The 19,881-nt window shown below is 51.9% G+C and overlaps 1 protein-coding gene across 5 annotated transcripts in view; it reads left to right on the top strand.

Moving 5' to 3' along the window:
• Sdk1 (sidekick cell adhesion molecule 1) overlaps nucleotides 1-19,881 on the top strand; it is an 883,473-nt gene that overhangs the window by 792,349 nt on the left and 71,243 nt on the right. For all 5 annotated transcript variants that reach the window (XM_078023675.1, XM_078023673.1, XM_078023678.1 and 2 more), the window contains 3 exons: nucleotides 7,364-7,467; nucleotides 10,584-10,654; nucleotides 19,313-19,448. In XM_078023675.1, the coding sequence (XP_077879801.1) occupies nucleotides 7,364-7,467; nucleotides 10,584-10,654; nucleotides 19,313-19,448 (311 nt within the window). The remainder of the gene's footprint in view (nucleotides 1-7,363; nucleotides 7,468-10,583; nucleotides 10,655-19,312; nucleotides 19,449-19,881) is intronic.

Below are 19,881 nucleotides of genomic sequence, written 5' to 3'. Positions count from 1 at the left end.
CCAGCATCCTCACCACTACAGGGTCCAGGGAGAGCGGTATTAGGCACATAGGAAACTCCTGACACCTGGCTTCTCACAAGCCCCCTGCTGGAGGGACTACTAAGCTAGCACTCCAGGGGTGAGGAAGGGGCTCCTGTGGTGAGACCACCATCTCAGGTCTGGAGGCCTTGCCTGCACCCAGGGGAGGAGCGAGACTGTAGCACTCTATGGGGGAGCTTTGCACACATTAGCTCGTTGAACCCCCACTGGCCCAGTGAGGGAGGTGGTCCCATTCTGCAGATGGAAACTCGGGAGAGCCCTTGCTGTCCAAGAGCCTCCATCTAGCTGGCAGGAGGGCAAGTAGGGCCTCCTATGGTGCCCAGCACAGCCCTGCACCGCCCCACCTGAGCCACAGTAGGTCAGAGGTGGAGCCCCCGGGGCACCTCCATCCTTAGAGAGCCCAGGATACACTTTGGAATGAGGGCAGGTGGGAGTGTGGCTCCATCACTGCCTCTTAGGTGTGACAATGGGGTGATCTAAAGTAAAGAGAAATGCCCCTCAGGGACAAGTGACAGAGGTGAAGGTGACACATGGGAGGGGTGGTGACAGCACATTATAAGAGGAGGGATTGTTATATAGAATGTGGGGGTTCAGGCCTGGCTTCTGCCACTTGCTATTGGGTCATCTTGCACAGGTGATTTGACTGCCCTCGGACATCTCCTCACCAGCAGTCTTTTAAGTCATGGAGTAGCCTGAAATAAGGACCGCATGACACCCAGGGCACCAGGTGCTGGCACAGTGGTAGCCAGAGGTGGGCTGATATGGCCATTGTCACCCACACTGTGCCCCTTGGAGGCACTGACCCTGAAAGCTGATCAGAGGCTGTGAGCATCCCCTCCCCTGAGGGAGTGAGGACCAGCTCTCTGCAGTGGCTCTCAGGCTTGGGCTCACTCTGGAGCTGGCAATCAGGGCAGGTCACAGGCCGAGGGGAGGCCCTGCCTCAGCAGAGCTGCACCCAGAGCTGCACCCACGCATTGCCAGACGTTCCCCCAGATGCCTGAAGCAGCAATAGTGCTGCACCTGTCTGCTGTGCTGTGTCCTGTACAATCACACTTAGGATAAACTTTAATAGTAAGCCATTGATGACAAAAACTCATAGTAAAATAGATCAATATAACAATGGACTGTGATAAAAGTTACTTAAAACTTAGGGACTTGCTTATTTTTGGAATTTTCCATTTAATATTTTCTGATCTCAGACAGTCATGAGCAACTGAAAATGAGGAGAGCAAAATCTTGAGTGAGGGGGTGACTAAGAGTACAGCGCTATCACCCGCAGCACCACTCCCATAGGCCATACGCTGCTCCCAGCAGCCCTGTGGAGGTGCAGGTCGGAGTGTTTAGAATTCCACTTCACAAGTGAGAAGCTTGAGGCAGGATGTCTTAGGTGATGGGTGTGCAGTGCCTTGGCTGAGCCCTTGGCTCCTCTGTGGCTCTGCCTTTCTGTGGGCCTGTAGTTCAAGTCTTTGTGGACACCATGTCTCCCGGCAGCTGATTTATGAGGTCTCATGATATAAAGAAAAAGAAGTTCAGCACCAGCTCTCAGCCATCTGTCTCCCTGCGTAGCCTCGTGGCCTGGGAAAAGTTCATCACCGGATATTTGCCACACTCCCTCTTGTCACCTATGAAAGGCAGGGCTGAAGGTTGATCCTGTGGTTCTTTGGGCTGAGTCCCCAACTGGCCTCATTATTGACCGCCAGCAAACTGTCAGCAAAAAATAGGCAATCCTGAATGGCCAGACTTCTCCCAGGCTTCTGCCAGCACCCAGTCACCCATGGAGCAACCGCAGTGGAGCTTGGGAGGTGTAGCTCCTAGCGCTCCAGAGGGGAGCCCTTCTCAGCACAGTTGTCACCTCTAAAATTCTCCTGTCATGCCTCTGGGGTTCAGGTGAGTGTGGCCAGGTGTGCCCAGCCTTACTTAGTAAACCACGCTCAATTGCCCTGGGTGCTGAGCTTAATTTGCAGCACCCATGGATATGAATAACTTCACCACTCTGTGAAACCATCTGAAACAAAGGGAAAAAAAAAAAAAAAAAAAGATTCAGCACTTTTTTTCTGGAACCTTCTGAGATCGCCCAGATAATTGTGTGCTTAGTTTAGTCAAGAAAAACAGAGGTTCATGTTTCAGGACAGGCAGTTTCATTTGGTACAGAGGACACTTTTATCAATTTCCTAACAGGCCAGAACTAGGACAAATACCTCCTCCACTTGTCAATAGAAAACACATCATGGGCAGAATCCCAAGGAAGCAATATTTTGTACACTGCTGTGGTATGATCGCCCTTCCTGCTTAATAATCCTGACAGCTCCATTTGACCTTTACCTGTCTAGTGAAACCTGCTTTAAAAAAAAATTACTTAGTGCTTAACTGTCAAGATCTGTGACTGTGCCTGGATCTAGTTCCAGAGCACCAGGGAGAAGGTCACCTGAGACCTGTGTGGACATTGAGCTCCTAGACAATGGTCAGGATTGTCAGACTGAGAGCCTGGCACAGATGTGCAGCAGAGAGGGGGGCCATATGGACTTCAGGATGGACAGTGACCATGGACCCTGGGGGCTATGCATGGGTGAGCAGTAGACTCTGGCTTTCTGAGCTCTCTGCTGCAACAGGTGCCATGAACCCATAGAGAAAACATGAGGGCCAGAAGGGATTTCTCACATCAAACAGCAGGGACTCAGAGCCAACATGCTGACCCTAAATCCATCAGGGTCTTTATTTCTTCTTCTACATAATCTTCAAATATACTGACTTTTTAAAATCAGGTAAATTGAGCCAAAGATTTTATGCATGGGTTGGATATTTTTTGTTCTCTATGATGCAAATAATGAGTTCTTATTAGTTTTGATGCCTTTAAGATAAATAAATAAAAGGAGATAGCTTTTTTAATGCCCAGAACTCATACAGTTTATACTGTAACCAAAACAATTGAAATATATAGGAACTCCTTTTGTTGATAAGACCCTAAAAATAGCTCTGAGGGAAGAACACTGAACTCTAAGCCATGCCCCACACCCCACGCAAAGCATTCTGGCTCTGGAGGTGACATTCCTGTGTGTGATTAATAGTTGGAGCCAGCACCAGCACACACTTATTTCCTCAGTGTAATTGTTCGGGGGCTTGGGGAGCAGGGTTCTGAAGCAAATTTGGATAGCCAGGGTTCTGTATTATCTACTATGTTCATTTTCTGGGTGTTAGAGGTGGTTAGAAGCAAGAGTTTAGGTAACAGATGTCATCTCTAAAATGTACTTAAATCTATTAGGTTTCTGAGGTTGGATAGTGGAGATTTAGAAGGGGAGGCATGTGGAATATGCAAATGGCCAGGGGAAGCAGCCTCCAGCTTGAAAGGGCTTCCTGAAAGAAAGCAAGAGAACTCAGAGGAAAGCCTTCAGGAAGACCAGAGAGAGAAAGCCACCTTTGTTAATTGCCTACCATATGCCAAGATCCACTAGACTCCATGAGTGGGGTTGGTTATGAAATTTAATTTCTGCAACATCCCTGAGAAGTGTCAATACCATCCTCTCCATTTTAATAGATGGAAAAAGTGACAGCCATAGAAGCTAAATGACTTGCCCCAGTTTGTAGTGGCAGAGCTAGAATGGAAATTCTGCTTGCCAACTCCAAAGCAGAGGCTTGAATTGGCCAGAGAGAGAGAGAGAGAGAGAGCACGCATGGAATTTGGGGGAATCAGAAGAGATGAATAGGAGAGTTCCAGAGCCATTTGTTCCTTTGCTTCTGTCTCAAGTAGTCACTGAAGTCCTGGACCCACAGCATGGAGTTTGGCTTGGGCTTGAGGTAGGCTGGAGGTGCCAGGGCCAGGAAGTAGACCAGCAGTCCAGAGGAGCAGCTCTGCAGAGGGGTGGAGGGGGCTGGGGTCAGTGTGCACAGGATGCTGCTCAGTCAGCCCCAAGCCAGAGAACCTGGCTTTGAGGTGCAGCATCCCTGGAGCTGATGGAGAAGGGCTGTCACATGTCTCATCTGGACAGTGGGTGCCATTCCCTTGTGCAGGCACGTGTGTGAGCCCTGCGGCTCCCCGAGGCAGCTCATTATGTTTGTTGAATGAGGCGAGCCTGGCAGAACCTGAGCCTGCTGCTGGACTGTGTCCTCTCTCCTTTCACCCAGCCCTGTGAATCTCAGAGCTGGACAAGATTCATCACTGTGTGGCATTCTGTGCCCTCAGAGGTTATAGACCCAAGTGGGATTATGGGGAGAGAGTCTTCAAGAAGCATTCAGTGTGGCCCCAAACCCCCAAATCATTAGTGAACAGTGAAGTCCTGCACTACACGCTGCTAAATGTAAGGCCGAGTCTTTTCTGAAGCTCCTTCCACACACTGGACACGTGTTAGTTTCTACCCATGTCCTCTGCTCCTGGCACTGTCCTCTTTTGTTCTTTCCTTCAGTAAAGGACAACTGTGCACCTGGTGTGGCAGGCACCATTTCTGGTGCTAGAGCTGCTGCAGGAAGGGAAGTGGACAAGGTCCTTCCTCCTGGATGTTGCCTCTTGTAATGTCGTCAAGGAAAGAGAGATTGGGATAAAGGAGATGAGGGAAATAAACAAGGTCTGAGGACAGCTGGCAGGACAGGCACATTAGCTATTTAAGCTGATCCTAAAGGGTGACATTGTAACAGCGAATGTTAAGCAAGTGCTTACACTGTGCTAGACTCTCCTAAGACCTCACCTGAATTTAGTCATCTTGTCACACTTGTGATATGAGCATTATTACCCACCCAGATAAGGAAGTGGGGCAATGTGGCCTATCCAGGGTGACTGGGAACCAAGCTAAGCACTTTGACTTCAGAGTCCACGTGCCAAAGGACCATCTGGAACACCTCCTGTGTCAGGAGGAGAAGCTGCTGGCATTGCATATGTGGGCAGCTAAGGTGGGTGAGGCTGGGCCCTCACAGGGCAAAGCCCATCATCATCACTGACACAGTCACAACTGGGAGGCTAGGAGCAAGTGGGAGTCCTTTGTTTATTTGAACTAAACCAAGGCTTTCCCTAGAAGCCTGCAGCAGAGACCGCCATAGCTGTGGGACTTTGAAAGTATCTCCATTAAGGCTCTCTGGAGTCCTGAGGCTTCTGGTCGCTGCTCTTCCCAGCTGCAGGAACTGAGTGCAGAGCGGCCACGCCAGGCCAGGGGGGAGCAGCCAGGAAGAGTTGGTTGCTGGGGGCTTGAGGTGGAGCATCCCTGGAGCTGATGGAGGAGGGCTGTAATCCATCTCAAGCATGAGTGTTATGGAAGCAGGAGAACTGGAAAGGTTTCTGTTCATAGTTTCCAGAAATGGTTATTGGTTTCCTACAAAGCAGGACCCTTTCTCTAAACAAGTATTTTCCACCCTGAGTGCACAAACCAGGCATCATTGGGGTGGCTGCTGCTGCTGTTGGGCAATAGGGCTCTGCACTCACGGGGTCCTTAGTCTCAGGGGTTCCAAAGCTCGGCTGCAAAACCCCCAGGCTATAGGTTGTCTCTAGAGCGGGTGGTGAAGGGGGAGGACTGGCTTTCAGGTGAGGAGAACTTGGGCTTAGACTGGCAGTCAGGGGGACCTAGAGTTGGCTTGGGTTTGAGGACAGGGATTTGAGGGTCCTGATCACCCTCAAGTCTTCTGGCCTGGAACACAGAGGATGGTGCAGCTGTGGCTTGATGCAGAGCTGCTGCTGGGAGGAGTGAGACGATGTGGCCTCCGTGCCTGCCCATGCAGAAGTGAAGGGCAACCAGGAAGAGCCGATCGGCCTGACACTGAGCCAGCCAGGGCATTTGTCACTGACTGACTCCGTGACATGAAGAAGGGACATCATCTGTGTAGTCTGAAGTCTCAGCGTAGGTTTGGCATGGGGCTTGGCTTGTGAGCCCCAACAGCCATCATGGCTCGGTGGCTGGGAGGGGAAGAAAGGAGGAAAACCAAGGAGGAAAGGCTTTAGGGCTTGTGTGCTCCACTGAAACCCCGGAGGCAGGTTGGCAAGGAAAATACAGGTTTTATTCAAAGCTTTGAGCAAGATAGAGAACTTTCAGTCTCAAAGCTCCTTCTTCAGAGAACTCGGGGGGTAGAAAGCTTTTATGAGAGGAAGAGGTGTAAAAGGCAGGAATTTCACAGGCTTCTCTCTTCCAAGACATTGGCCTTGAGTCTCTGTTGCCTCCTTATCACATCAAAGGGCACCTGACCTCCTGGGCCAGCATCTGCATCTTCTTTCCAGATAAACATGCTACTTTTTGATGAAGGAGAGGAAAGGCATTGCTGAGGGACTTCTTTAGAAACCGGGTTTAGAAACGGAGAGAAAGGGAGGAAGGGATGTTAAAGATGGGGAATAGATTAGGGAAAGGTTGGGTGGGGAGGAGGAAGTCACTCTAAGAAAAAACATCTTTTCAAGGATATACTTTAAAGAAATGCTTCCCCTATTGCTGTCATGGAAGGAAGGAAAGAAGGGAGGGCGGGCCGGGAGCAGGCACAGCTAGGCCTGAAGTATGAGCACTAAGCAGAGCATTAGCACCCTAACATCTTCATCAGGGGTCTGGGACATTTTCCACAGGGACAGTTGACATGGACATTGTATTATGTGACATAAGAATGTTGCTTCAAGACAAGCCCCTATTCCAATCCTGGCTGTGCCATTTACCAGTCCTCTGGCAGTGGGCAAGTGAATTGGCCTGACTGGCCTGTTTTCTCAGCCTGGAAATGGGCATAGGGATGGCTCCTGCCCATCAAGCCACCATAAAGGCCAAATGGGGTGATGCTTGCCAAGTGCCTGGTCCCAGGCAGGTTCAGCAAATGGGAGGGAGAGGTTGGTGGCCCTCCCAGCTGGGCAGAGTTCGACCTGGGCTGACCCCTGAGGTTGGGCCAGGGAAGACTACTACGTGCAGGAGCACTAGGAGCAGAGGGGTACATCAGGCAGAAGCCCGCTTTGCAGGTCAGTGCTAGGGCTGATCTAATTAGCATCTCCTGGCAACCTTTCTCCTCAATTTCCCCAGAGGGCAGTGGCTGGATGTGGACTTTCACTGTGGAGATGGTGGTGCCTCCTAGGCCAGGATCCTCTCCCAGATCTCTGCTATGGGAAACCCTCCTACCCTGATATCATGGTCCAGGGTGTTCACAGGCTGTTCACACAGTTGTGTGTTCACAGCTCTGGGCCTGAAGATTCATTGTAATTTTCCACGGTCCCCTTAGAGGCCCTGTTTATTGTACCTGGGGGTGATTTAATGGCCCATCTCTACTGGCACAAGAGCCCCGCACTCTCAGGGCTGGGAAGGTACCTGCCTTCCCTCTGTGCTTGCCCAGGATGGATGGAACAAGGTGGGAGGTGCACCACAGTCACAGTCTCTCTCCACTTCAGGCTGAGGCCCTTCACCTCCTACAAGCTGCGCCTGAAAGCTACCAATGACATCGGGGACAGCGACTTCAGTTCAGAGACGGAGGCGGTCACCACACTGCAGGACGGTGAGCAAGTTGAGGCTCAACCATTCTCTACTGCTGTCCCTGAGGCCCCAAACACATGCTCCTAGAGAGAGGCCCCACTATGTCTTGAGCCAGCAAGGAAGGGATCACCAGGGAGCAGTGGCTAGCAGAGGAATCCCATTAGTGACAGACAGCTTCCAGTGTTCCTGCCTGCCCTGTGGTCGTAAATCAAGGCTTCAAGGGCTTCCAAATGGAATGGAACTTTCTTTGATTGGCTTCCAAAGCCCCTTACATCCATTAGCATCCCAGAAGTTGAATAATTGATAGGGTCGTTAAAAATGAATGTCAGTGGGTAGCCGGGTTTAAGAGGTTTCCCCGGTTTTTCTCAAGGCCCTTGGTTTGAGAATAGCACAGGCAGGTCAAGGAAGGCAGAGCTCCTCAGAGCACCAGGTGGTTCTTCACCCCCATCCTGCCTCAGAAGCTCTGGACCTGAAGATTCATTGTAATTTTCTATGCCCCATCCTGTTAGGCCGAAGGGACCCCAGGGGACAGCTCCATCAGATGTGTGGAACAGCGATGGTCTGGTGGTCTGTGGGATGGAAATGATGGATGTTGTGTAACAGGCACAGAGCCGGCCCCAGGCCTGAGCACTTAGTCCACCCAGCAGTGCTTGATAATAATTCCCTAAGCCAAGCCCAAAGCCCTGTCTTTCCCATTTAACGCACCAGTGGAAAGATTTCCAAATAGACCAGCTTCCAGCCACTCACCCTGTGACCTCACAACTCCATTTTTTTTTTTTTTTTTTAGAACCTAGAAGTTTAGTGTTTCCTAAACAGAGCCTCACAGGACCTTAGGGACCAGCCCAGGGAGGAGAGGAACCATACTCAACTCCTCAGCAACACAGAAAAACTGATTTTTGCTAGAAAACTAGTTCTCCCATGGGGTAGAGTCTGCTGATTTTGTGCCCTGATGCCCCCTGGCCTCCAGGAGGCCCTTGACCTGCCCTTGAGGATTGACTGCCCCACTCCTTGAGCCTCTCCCAAACTATTTCCTATACACTAAACCTGGCAGTTTATTGGAGCCTGGAGGAAAGGCAGGAGGGGAGAGAAGCCTTCAGAGGCTTGGGGGAGAATCCCCAATTCATTGTCCTGTGGGGCTCAGCAGCTCTGCTGGGCAGGGGAGCCAGTTAGCCCCAGGGAGCTCCTAGGTCAATGCAGAGATAGAGTCCACAAACCCCTTCATTCATGACTGAGGCTCCATGCAGTCCCAAAGCCTTCCAATTCATCCACTTCAAGTGGGGGCCAACTTCATGCTAAACCACCGGGAAGGTTGGCACTGGAACTAAAGCATCATCTGAAACTGAAAATGCTTTCATTTTAATTTACATTTAACACAATTGAGGTAATTTTTGCAACTGTGCACTAATTTGTAGAAGAAAGAAGAAAGACACATAACAAGCTGATTTTATTGTTGGGTTATCTCTGACAAACCCTGTGAGCACAAGATCCGACAGCCTCCCTGTGACCTGCGGGAATGGGCCATTTCTTGAAAAACCATTCAAGGGACTCTCCAAGCTCCCAGGCCTTTCTCAGTCCTTTGATATTCAAATCAGTGCTTTTGATGCACCTATCTGAGCATCTTCCTTCTCTGAGATTTGCAATTTCCCTTTGCATCAGATTTGCATTGTATTTGTGTTGCTTTGTCTCCTGCTGAGAGCTGCGATTGACAGGCACAGGCTGACCCTGCTTGATGGGGAGGGTCCTTGGAGTGTGTGGATGGTTTACTGATAAAGATTTTCTTATTACCGTGATTTTTATTTCCTGCATAACCTCACAGCTTGAGAATGTTGAGAGGCCCCTATAATTGCAGTCTGCTGTGAGGGGCTCTCAGGAAGGCTAGATGAAGGGCCCACAGTGAGGACAGGCCAGCAGGAGTTCCAAGGGTGGATGGAGACCCTGCTGTGTGAGGCAGAACTGGGGCTGGGTGTGGCTGGGGGCGGCTGGCAGATCCAGAGGAGATTCATGGAGTTTGACCTGGTAAGAGTTTTAGACCCAGAGTGGAGAGTCTGCCAGGCACAGACAGGGTCTGGGGATACCCTCAATCTTATGCAGTTCAGTGGATGTTTATTGGATGTAGAATATGTATCAGGCCTCTGCTGTGACCTTATAGCCGAGGAGACATGGGGAGGTCAGTTCAGTACATTAAAAGGACCGCATCAATTTGGAAGGAGCAGAGGGCATAGAAAAGGAGTCAAAGATGACCTCCTGGGTATGGCGGGTGACAGAAGGCCACACTTTGGCCAGGGACAGGGCTTGACATGGGCAGAGGTCAAAACAACCTGGTCTTTTCCAAGACCATGGCTGCAGGACCCTGACTGGCTGCCTTTGGCCTTGCTGCCCAGCCAGCGACAGCCTCACCAGAGATCAGCCCTCTTAACAGTCACATTAGAATTTGAACAAAGAACACTGGGTCCAAGGAGTTCCTAGAGAAGGGGACCTCAACTAAGGACAGTGGGGTTCTTGTTCTCCACAAACTGGCAGAAATAAACTTAAGGACACATGAGTTAGAGACAGCGATCTAGGAAAGCTGACACACATTTGAGGAGAATGCTGGCCATCTCCAGAGTGACAATCCACAACCCCTTGCTCCGGGATCTTAATGTTCATAGAGGGACAGAAGCCAGGGCTGAACGAGAGAGAGTCAGGGTGGAGTTATACAACTTCATGCCAGCTTCCCCTGCCCTTCCGTCTTTCCTTCCTGGTGTCACTTTTTGTGGGCAAGGATGAGGGCCAAGGGTGGTTGGCCAAGGTCGAGGGCTGGGTGTTCCTGGTTGCTTGCTTTGCACTCCAATGGCTCTTGGGTTTTTTCTGCATTTATTTATGGACACTTTTCTTTTGAGACTCAGTATATCTTTCTTTTTCTGTATCTCCAAACTCCTATCTCAGTGTGACCATCTGTCCTTCTCAGAAGCAGCTGACCTAAGAGACTTCTTGAATGATGTATGCCCACCCTACCCTCACAGATCTGGAACCATAGGGAGGGACTGGACAGGGTGCTGTGGGGAAGGCCCAGAGAAGGCTGCCCCTGGGATGGAGGCAGAGTTTGCCGCGACCAGGCTCACAGCTGTTCTAACCCTGCTTCTTCTTCCCTGGCTTCAGTTCCAGGAGAGCCTCCAGGGTCTGTCTCCGCGACCCCGCACACCACCTCCTCGGTCCTGATCCAGTGGCAGGTAAGAGCTGGGAGACCTCAGTGTTTATGAAACAGGCTATCATTCCCTGGCTGGCCAGTGGCTGGACACAGATGCAAGCAGAGCCCCTGCCAAGTGTTTGAGTAGAACAGGGGACACAGTCTGGTCAGGCTGGCAAACTGGAAGGGAAAATGATGTGGAAGGGTAACTTCCAAAGTGCTAGAAACAGGGCTGTGGTGAGCATACAGAGGGAACCGGGCAGGGCCTCTGGGGCAGCCAGGTTGTTCAGAGCCTTAGAGCTGCTGTCTATCTAGGAGCCTGTGACAAAGGGCGCTGGACTTGGGCTTCCTCCTCCAGAACAGAACCAATGGCCCACAGGGCAGTGAACTCCAGCCCACAGTTGTCTTTTCTAGAAAAATCAATGACAGCAGATAAAATAGCTACAGGATTACATGTACTTGCACAAAGTCTGTGATTTTAATCTCCAGTGAACATTGAACCAAACCCAAGAAGCTTCTCCTGCATAATCACACCACTCTGCTGGCCCATTGGCAAGGACACACCACCCTCTCTGCCTTATTTCCAATTCTTATTTCCAATTTGGTAACCAAGAAGTGTATTGAGGACACAAATGACAGAGGGGCAGAAGGGCCAGAGAAAGGTACAGAGATCCCTGGGAAAGAACAGCGAGGGGATGACGGAGGGAATCTGCAGGAGAGGGTTCAGCTCAGGGTCCCCGGAGCCCAGGTCCAGGAGCAGAGGAGGCAGATGCTGAGTTCCCCAGGGCTGGAGCTTGCCTGGGCAGGAACAGCAGGCTGACAGGCCAGTGGGCAGGGTGAGGACAGTGATGAGAGGACAAGCAGGGCGTCTGGCTAACTGGGAAGTCCCTGATGCCAGAATAGGGGTATCATGCTGGGGAATGGGGACAGATACCAGCAAGAGCGGTGTTCAGTTCCACAGCAAGGTTTACTGGGCCCAGGAGCGGCCCTCTGATCTGGGGGATCAAGAGGGTGGCCTGCATGGTCATGAGACTGTTCCTTCAGATGACAATACTGTCAAGGAGAATGGAAGGTGCCAGCTCAAGTACAGCAGGAAGTCAGCAGGCAGGAAACATTCAAGAGGTCAGGAAACAAAGGAAACTCAGTGATGCTGAGTGATGATGATGCTCAGTGATGATGATGACCACCAGGCACCAGAGGTCTGGACATGGCCTTGGAGAGCTGAGAGGGCCGTTTCTTGACCATGCAGACTGTGTCAGTCTAGTGGAAGCTGGGAGAGTGTCCACTGGAAAGGCATAGGGGTGACATGATGGGGGAGCAGTAGGGGAAGGTACCAGAGTGCTAGGCCATTGGGGAGCTCATCCCAAGGCGAGCACTTCCCTGGGCCCTGGAGAAGGGCACTGGGGTGGCAGCACTTAGCTCTGCAGGCCTGGAGGACAGGGCCAGGGCAGCCACCAGCATGGGCACCTACAAGAGCCTGGGCAAGGAGTGATGGGAAGGAGCTGAGGGAATGAAGTGAGTCAGGAGACCAGGGCAGCTGGTAGACCTCATGAGAGCACGAGTATGCCTGACCTGGCCAGCTGGTGACTGGTGACTCTTGAGGGTGCTGGTCTTCCGCGATGTTGTCACTTGAAGTCTCAGGTTGAATCCTGTGAAATATCATCACATTTAAAGTACAAAAGTGGCAGTTTTGTGGGGTTCCCCCCTGATGAACCGTGACTTACACGGGTGGATTCCATAACAAAGGGGGGTTTCCTCCAGGTTTCCATCATCTCCTTCAAGTAGTGAGAGGATTCTGGGGCCACTTCTTCACCTCTTGTGTATGGCTGGGAATCTTCCAAGGTGACCAAAGATATTTCCTAGTGTTTTCTAAGTTTACCAGAGTGTAGGGCTTGGGGCCAGGATCATGAAGCCTCCAACCCAGGCTCTGACCTGCCTTGAATTGTCTGAGCAAAGTGACAAAGGACCTAGCCCCTAACTCTCCTGAACCACTGTGACCCTCTGGCTCCAGGTTTCTCTCAAAGGTGCGAGCTCCCTGGTGTTCCGTGTCTCCACAGCCCTTGCTTTGGTCTTGACTTCCTCTAGAGCCGTGCTGGGTCCTGGAAACATTCAAAATGGAAATTCAAGGTTCCCAGCGCTGGATACTCCCACCTTCTGCAAACATAATCAGCTGAAAGGAGATTGGTCCTTTGTATATGCTAAACTCTGCCAGAAAATCAGCATTTTCTTTGTGAACATGGTAGTGGCCTGCCAATAACTAGGTAAACTCCTTTTCCATAAAGGCAGCTGGTGCTCAGGCTGGGACACTCATTCCCCCAAACAGGGGGCTCTGTTTGCCCCAGCGTCCTGCCTCCCCACAGCATGGCTCCAGGCCCCTCCATTGCTGCTGGACAGCTCTGAAGCATTGGGCTGCTCCAAGGGAACTTGGCATATGTGTCCATCAGCTGTCCTCTCCAGAGCCTAACAGAACAAACTAATTGCATGAAGCCCAGAGCAGGAGGTGGTCAATACGCTGCATTGTACAAATGAATGCCTGTCAACTGCCAGGCAATTGAAGTACAATTAAAATTATGAGTAATTTACTAAATCAGAGCGAATAGAACAAAGAAAAAGAAACTAGGTTTAAATATAGATTTGCATTCCAAATGAAATGTTTCACCTGTAAATCTTTATTTTTTAAAATTTGTTTAAAAATGCAAACACCAGCTGAAATTTCAAGGCAGCAGACCCCCCGAAATGCCTCCCCCAGCAGTCTGTCAGATTTCATTCTTCTTTGTGGGATAATCAATCTCACCTTTCATGGTTCCGCTTCTATTTGAATTCTTAGGATTTGAACGCACATCCTGGACAGGGGTGCACTACATTCCCGCTGAGCACTGCTCATAACGGGCAGTGAGGTTTATGAATTGATGGCAGCGGGGGAGCTAGCTCTTCCAAACCTTCCCGAGGACCACACAGCCTGCCACACACGGCCCCTGTTCCGCTCAGATTCCTCTATGTCCATTTGGAGACAGTTTCTAGCAAAGACAAAGTCCTAACCAATAGATGACTTCATACTTGAAGCTGTCAGCTGAGGATGGACTAAGCATTGTCAGGGCAGAGGACAGGTGCTGGGCACTGGGGGAGAGGGGCTGCAGACTTCTTCAAAACAAATCTCAGGGATATTCTGCTTCACCCTGGGCAGAGGGCTGCAGATGACTGTAGACCCAAGGAGCTCTTTCAGGCTGTTATGAGACAACAGCCAGGGAGCCACTGACTGGCTGATGGGACAGCTGAGCACACTTTACAGGAAGGACAGGCCTTCCAGATCCAAGGCAGGGCAAAGACACAGCCGAAGCAGAGGTTGTGCTGTGTTTGACCCTGTGTTTCATGGGAAGGCACCTTGAGCCTCCTGTGTTCCTGTGAACTACTGGGATTTAATCCCAGAGGGAATCTGTGTTCCACTCTCCAGAAAGCAGAAGTCAGGGGAATATAAACAGACCCCAGGGGGCATGGCACTCCCATCAGATCTGGACTTGAGTTCCCCAGGAGACCTTCCTTTGAAGTGGGGAAAAGTAGGTCCTGCCCACCTTCCTCCCCATCTAACCAGAGGGGAAGCAGGCATGTGGCCCAGGCCATCCTCTCAACCCAGTGGTCCAGATCCTCTGCCTGTGACACCCAGGTGTACTCCTTCCAGGTCACCTGCATTTTAATAGTGGGCTTTTGAAAAGTGAAAATCCTTGCAGGACTCCCACAGAGTCTGCTGGTGGGTTCTGATGGTGGCAGGCAAAGGGAAACAGCTTTCAGAGGGATTCCCAGTTCCCTTCAAGCATCTGCCCATACAGATGGCCAATCCAGGATGAAATTAAGCATAGACAGGGTCATCTTGGACTTCATCAAGTCCAACTCAATTCCACGAGCGTTGATTGAGCACCTGCCACGTCCAAAGCCTGTCCAAGGCCCGTCCCAGGTGCTGTGGGGAGGGAACTAAAGGCTGCCAGATCCTCGCATTCTTGGTCAGTGCCAAAGCAGAAACAGGAAGGGGCTAGAGAGCCCAGCAAACCCTGGGCTCAGAGTCCTGTAACACTCTGGAGACCACCTAGACAGAGTCCCACTTGTTACAGGCCTGAGGCAAGCTGGGGAGTGCACAGGCAGGGTGGCATCAGAGCCAAGCCTGGAGTCGCAGCCTGAACTGCCCGCCCTCCCTCCCGTAGCCGTGTGTTGCAAGGAGCTGCCTCCTGACACCACCAAGGGCTCCAGAGCCTCACAGCCCTTTCACAGCTACGGCAGAAAGCGGGGTCAAACCCCGTCCAGGAGGCCTGTGGAGTCTCCACAGCATCACCTGGCCCTTGACAAATACAGCTCCTGCTGGGAAGATAGAGCCTGTGCACAGACAGGCCTGGGCCAGAGGCAGCCTCGAGCCAAGCCACCTCTAGGCTTCAGCACCCGTCACTGTACCAAACACCAGGAGAAGGACTTATAAGGGAAAAGGTTTACAGCTCCCAGTTCTGGAGGTTCCAGTCCAAGGAGAGGGAAAGAGGACCAGGCCAGGGCTGGGAGCGTGGGTCAGCGGTGGAGCCCTTGCCTGGCAGGCACAAGGCCATCCCCAGCACTGGAGGGAAAAAAAGAGGAAGAGACTGGGATCCCAGAATCTTCTTTAAGGGAACCCCCAATGACCTAAGTGCCCCCTCCTAAGCTCCACCTCCCCAAGGTCTCACCACCTCCCAGTATTGTCACCTTGGGATGAAATCTCCAACACACCGGCCATTGGGGGACATTATCCAAATCATTCCAGGGCTTTGCCTCCTCCCTGGAAGTCCTGCTGAGAGGGAGACACATTTTGACTCTTGAGGTGCCCTGGGACTTCTGCTGCAGACAGCCTCCGTCAGCCTGTGGGTGAATGTGGACCCAGCCCAGTGGCTGGTGGTCCTCATGCCTGTGGGCAGAGGGGGCTGGGCCTCTCCTTAAGCCTCCAGAGCACCCTGTCCACCTTGAACGCTAGGAACATTGCTGAGAGGAGCCCTCAGCCCTTGCTCCCACCCCCACCCCAGGATTGTCACACAAGGGCTGGGGACATGTGTCTGCTGCCAGCTGCAGAGCTACATTTGCTCCCCAGCAAAGCCATCTTTATTTTCACAATCTCCCAACTTTCCACTTATTTGATATTTTTGGTGAACTGAATCCGGTCCTCCCCACCGGCCTGAGCCTCCCTCCTCCTCCACAGTAAATGGCTCTCACTGTAATCATGACTCTGCCTGTGTGACTGCAGAGTTGTCCTGGGCCTTCGCAATCTTCCTGCTGAGGCCAGAGTACTTGAGCTGCCTCGGGTATAATCCGGGACTGTGAGGGAGGCTTTGAAGGTGACCCGCAGGGTGAGATTTGCTGGACTGGTGCTTAAAGAGACCCAGCTGCAAGCTTTTGATCTGCCCACTCGCTGCTCCCTTCTTGCTGATTCCAGTCAGCCCAGCTCCCAGAAACCAGAGTGCCAGCAGCTCATCTTCCCTGCCAGACCCCTGCACTTCCCACCTCCCACCAGTGTATGAGAGGACAGTGCTCAGAGACTCTCAGCAGGATTGCCCGGTGTCATCTGAGCAAACTGGGAGCCTTGAGGAGCAAGCGTAAGCTCCCTGGCACTTAACTGTGCTGAACAGGGGTGCATCTCTCTGTCTGGTTGTCAGGGACCCAAAAAAGGAAGGCCAAAACTCCCGAGATCTTGGAACCCCTCTCTCCCTCATTTGGCAAAGGGCTCCTCATTCCTGCATTGCCACAGAGGTGTATAGCAGGGACCCAGAGCACCAGCTGGGCCCACAGGTGGGTCTTCAGTGGACCTGGAGGAAGCCCCCTTCTGGCCAGTCTCTTGAGTTCAGTTGCAGATCATTCTGGAAGTCCACCCTGTGGGGGACAACATAGGACCTGGACCATTCCTGGCATAGGTCTCAGGGACTGTACTCCTTAGCCTGGCTGCTCTTCCCTACCTGCCCCAGCACCAGAGCTCCCTCACAGCCCGCCTACTTCCTGGAGCACCACCCCCTCCTCCGCTTGTCAAAAGATTCTTCTCTTTCAAGGGCAGCTCAAAGTCATTCCTATATAGATTACTCTCTGGTTCTGCCGTGGGCAGTAACCGCTCCCCCTTGGTGTCTCCTTGGTCCTTGCATATCCCCTTTCCGTGGCACTGTGCATCACACCCCAGGAAATCTGTAGACTCAAGGATGACGAGGCTACCGCTGACTCCCCAACAAGCGGAGCTCAGCGAACTCATGACTTAACTCAGTCTGCCCTGCCCCGACCCCAGGGTACATAGTGAGCAAATGGGGACAGCTCTGCAAGAAGTGTGCACACAGGCCTCCCCATCATCCCTGTCCTCAGCAGAGCATCCCTGCCCTGTCTTGCTGCAGGAGGGGACCATCAGGCCCAGAGTCATCCTCCCTCCCTCAAAAGGCCACGTCTGTGCACCTGCCTGCAGTCAGAGGGGGAGAGGTGTTGAATCTTTGGGATTAGTTGGCAAAATAGCAAAGGACAGCATTTTCCTGCATCCTTCATTCACCGGGTGACTCCTTCTACCATTTCTGTAATATTAGTGTGTGACAAATGCCTCTTTATTCTTATCACCCACTTTCCAACTTTTAAATTCATTGTACTTCTCTTAAGAAAAAGGGATTAAACAAGCTGTCTGTTACTGTGTGGTTGTATTAGGTTTGCAGGAGGATGCCCACAGAATAAAGATCTCAACTTAAGGTTCAGCTGTACCCCAGAAGAAAACCAGGACTAGAGTGGACAGTGTGGACTGCCAGCAACTCCTGTCCTTAGATGAGTGGACATGTGCCATGTGTCATGGGCTGCACACACTCAGTTTCCATCTCTGCTCTGTGGCAATGTGCTGAGAGCAGCGTATCCAGGTGCCATCAAGTGAAATACTGGATGGCACCTGGCCTTGCCACCAGGAGCACAGGAAAAAGACCTAAAACAACTGCTTTGGAAACAGGTCTATAGAAACTCCAGGGAAGAGCAACTGAAAATGAGCCCTGTGGGCACCCAAGGAAAAATTCTGAAATGCCGTGTCCTCAGAGAGAAGTTTGGACCAAGACTGGGGGACCCAGGATGGGTGGGCTGCAAGGGAAGCTAACCAACAGCTCAGAACTCCAGCCATTCACCATTGCTGGGTGCACAAGGTGTCCCAGACACTAAGGTTGTTAGCCAAATCAGTGGAAAGGAAAAAGACAAAACTTAACAAAATTAAACCACCACAAAATACACAACCTTCCCTCCCTGCTCCCTGCAGACCCCTGGGATCACTTAGCCCACCTCCTCTGCTGGGGTTCCACGTCCATCCAGTGCTTCTGGTGCTCTGGTACTGATTGTTTGGGGTTTTGTTTTGCTTTTCTGATGAGTGACATGTCATAGGAACCTTCTGGGTGAGCAACAGGCAGAGAACGAGCCTTGCGGTCCCTGGGTTCAGGGAATGTAGATGGAGTGTGAGCAAAAGTTTAGACTGCAGGGGCATGTTGGTTTCCTGGCCTGCGGTCCCATATTACCACAGATGGGGTGACAATGAAGTGTATTCTCTCACAGCTCTGGAGGCCAGAAGTCCAAAATCAAGGTGTTGGCAGAGCCATGCTTAGAGCTGTGGTAGACAACACACCATGATGCCTGTTGGGTGTCTCCTCTAACGTCTGTTTCCATCTTCACATGACATTCTCCCTGTGTGTCCATGTTCACACTTCCTTCCTCTTAGAAGGAGAACAGTCACTGGGCTAGGGCCCACCCAATCCAGCGTGACCTCATCTTACTAATTCCAGTGTGTTTGGTGCACATCCTGTCCCGGGACAAGGCTTGTCTCCATCCACCTTCCTGATGCGGCTCACAAGGTTCTGACGCCACATCCCTTATCTGAGTAACCTGGGAGGAGCCCCAACAGCCAGATGGGATCCATGGCCACGGAGGCTTTACGAGGAGCCCATGTGGAACAGGGGGCTTTTCTTGTAGTGACAGATCTGTCAAATAAATGAAGCATCCTCCCGAGCTCACTTTTAACAGAAACTGACTAGGAGAAGAAGACCTTGGACTGGGTCTTGAATGATGAGCAGTGACATCCTAACGTGACATTGTACAGGTCTTGGGGCCTAACAAACCTGCTTAAATGCTGGCCTGGTCTCACCTGGCTCCATAGTGCACGGACATGAGCACCTGACCTGTCTGAGGCCCTCTTGTGCCTGCTGGCATGGGAAGAGCCCTGAGGACTCAGCCATAGGTCTAAGCTGGTGGGGTGGGGGTGACATGGCATGTGGAGAGGTCGATGAGGGGCATATTAGACTGCCACAAGCCTGGGTGGCCAGGGAGTGAGTAGGCCAGGAAGGCCCAGCCAGTGGACGATTCCCAGCCAGGATACATCCTAGACCCCTTACTCTCTTGGTTTATCCCACAATGGGCAGCTTCCTCTCCTGTCTCAGCATTGGGGCTCATTCAAGCTCTTCAGCTGAACATCTCTTCAGACACTCATGTCCCAAAACACATGCTTAGGAAGACAGTCCTGTGCAGGGGTTCCCGACCTCCACTCTGCTCCTGGGAGGTTCCTGCACTTCTCTTCTCCAATTTTATACCTTTCATTCATTTTTTTTTAACTTAAACTAGTGGCCTCCCCTGCACCATTGGCTGGTTAAACTGGCAGACGCCACCATGCCCCTGATGCAGGCTGACCCAGTGATGCTGTGTGATGTCTTTACAGCCTCCCCGGGATGAGAGCCTGAATGGCCTTCTGCAGGGTTATAGGATCTACTACCGGGAGCTGGAGGCCGAGGTGGGCTCAGGCCCCGAGACCAAGACACTCAAAAGCCCCTCTGCCTTGCGCGCAGAGCTCGCAGGTGAGCAGCCTCCTGGTCTCTCAAATATCTGTCTGCTCCACGTGAAGCATGGCGGAAAATAGACATGCTGTGGAAGAAATACAGGAATGTACAGCCCTTGGCTGGAGATTGGGGAGCTGGGATTGGGGAGTTTTGCACTTGGAGTGGGTGTGACTGGACCTGCACATCTGGGAGGCTGGAGAGCGTAAAGTGCCATGGCAGAGGGAGGAGAACCGGGCCTGCCTGAGGAATGGCCCAGGACTGGAGACAGAGGGGGACCAGTCCTGTGGCCACAGCCAAGCCCAAGAGCAGGCTCCACCTGTCCTCACAGTGTGCAGGTCAGCACTCTCGTCTCTGGGCAGGTCTGTGCCAGGCCTGCACCATGCCACAACCTGGCATGGCTCTCAGTAGTCCAGCTGCCACCAAGGCAGCCTCTGGAACTATGGGAGGCCTC

Source organism: Ictidomys tridecemlineatus, chromosome 10, assembly GCF_052094955.1.
Source record: "Ictidomys tridecemlineatus isolate mIctTri1 chromosome 10, mIctTri1.hap1, whole genome shotgun sequence".
In the NCBI taxonomy this organism is placed as follows: domain Eukaryota; kingdom Metazoa; phylum Chordata; class Mammalia; order Rodentia; family Sciuridae; genus Ictidomys; species Ictidomys tridecemlineatus.
Note: the sequence above shows the minus strand (reverse complement) of the source record. Positions and strands in the feature narration are given on the sequence as shown.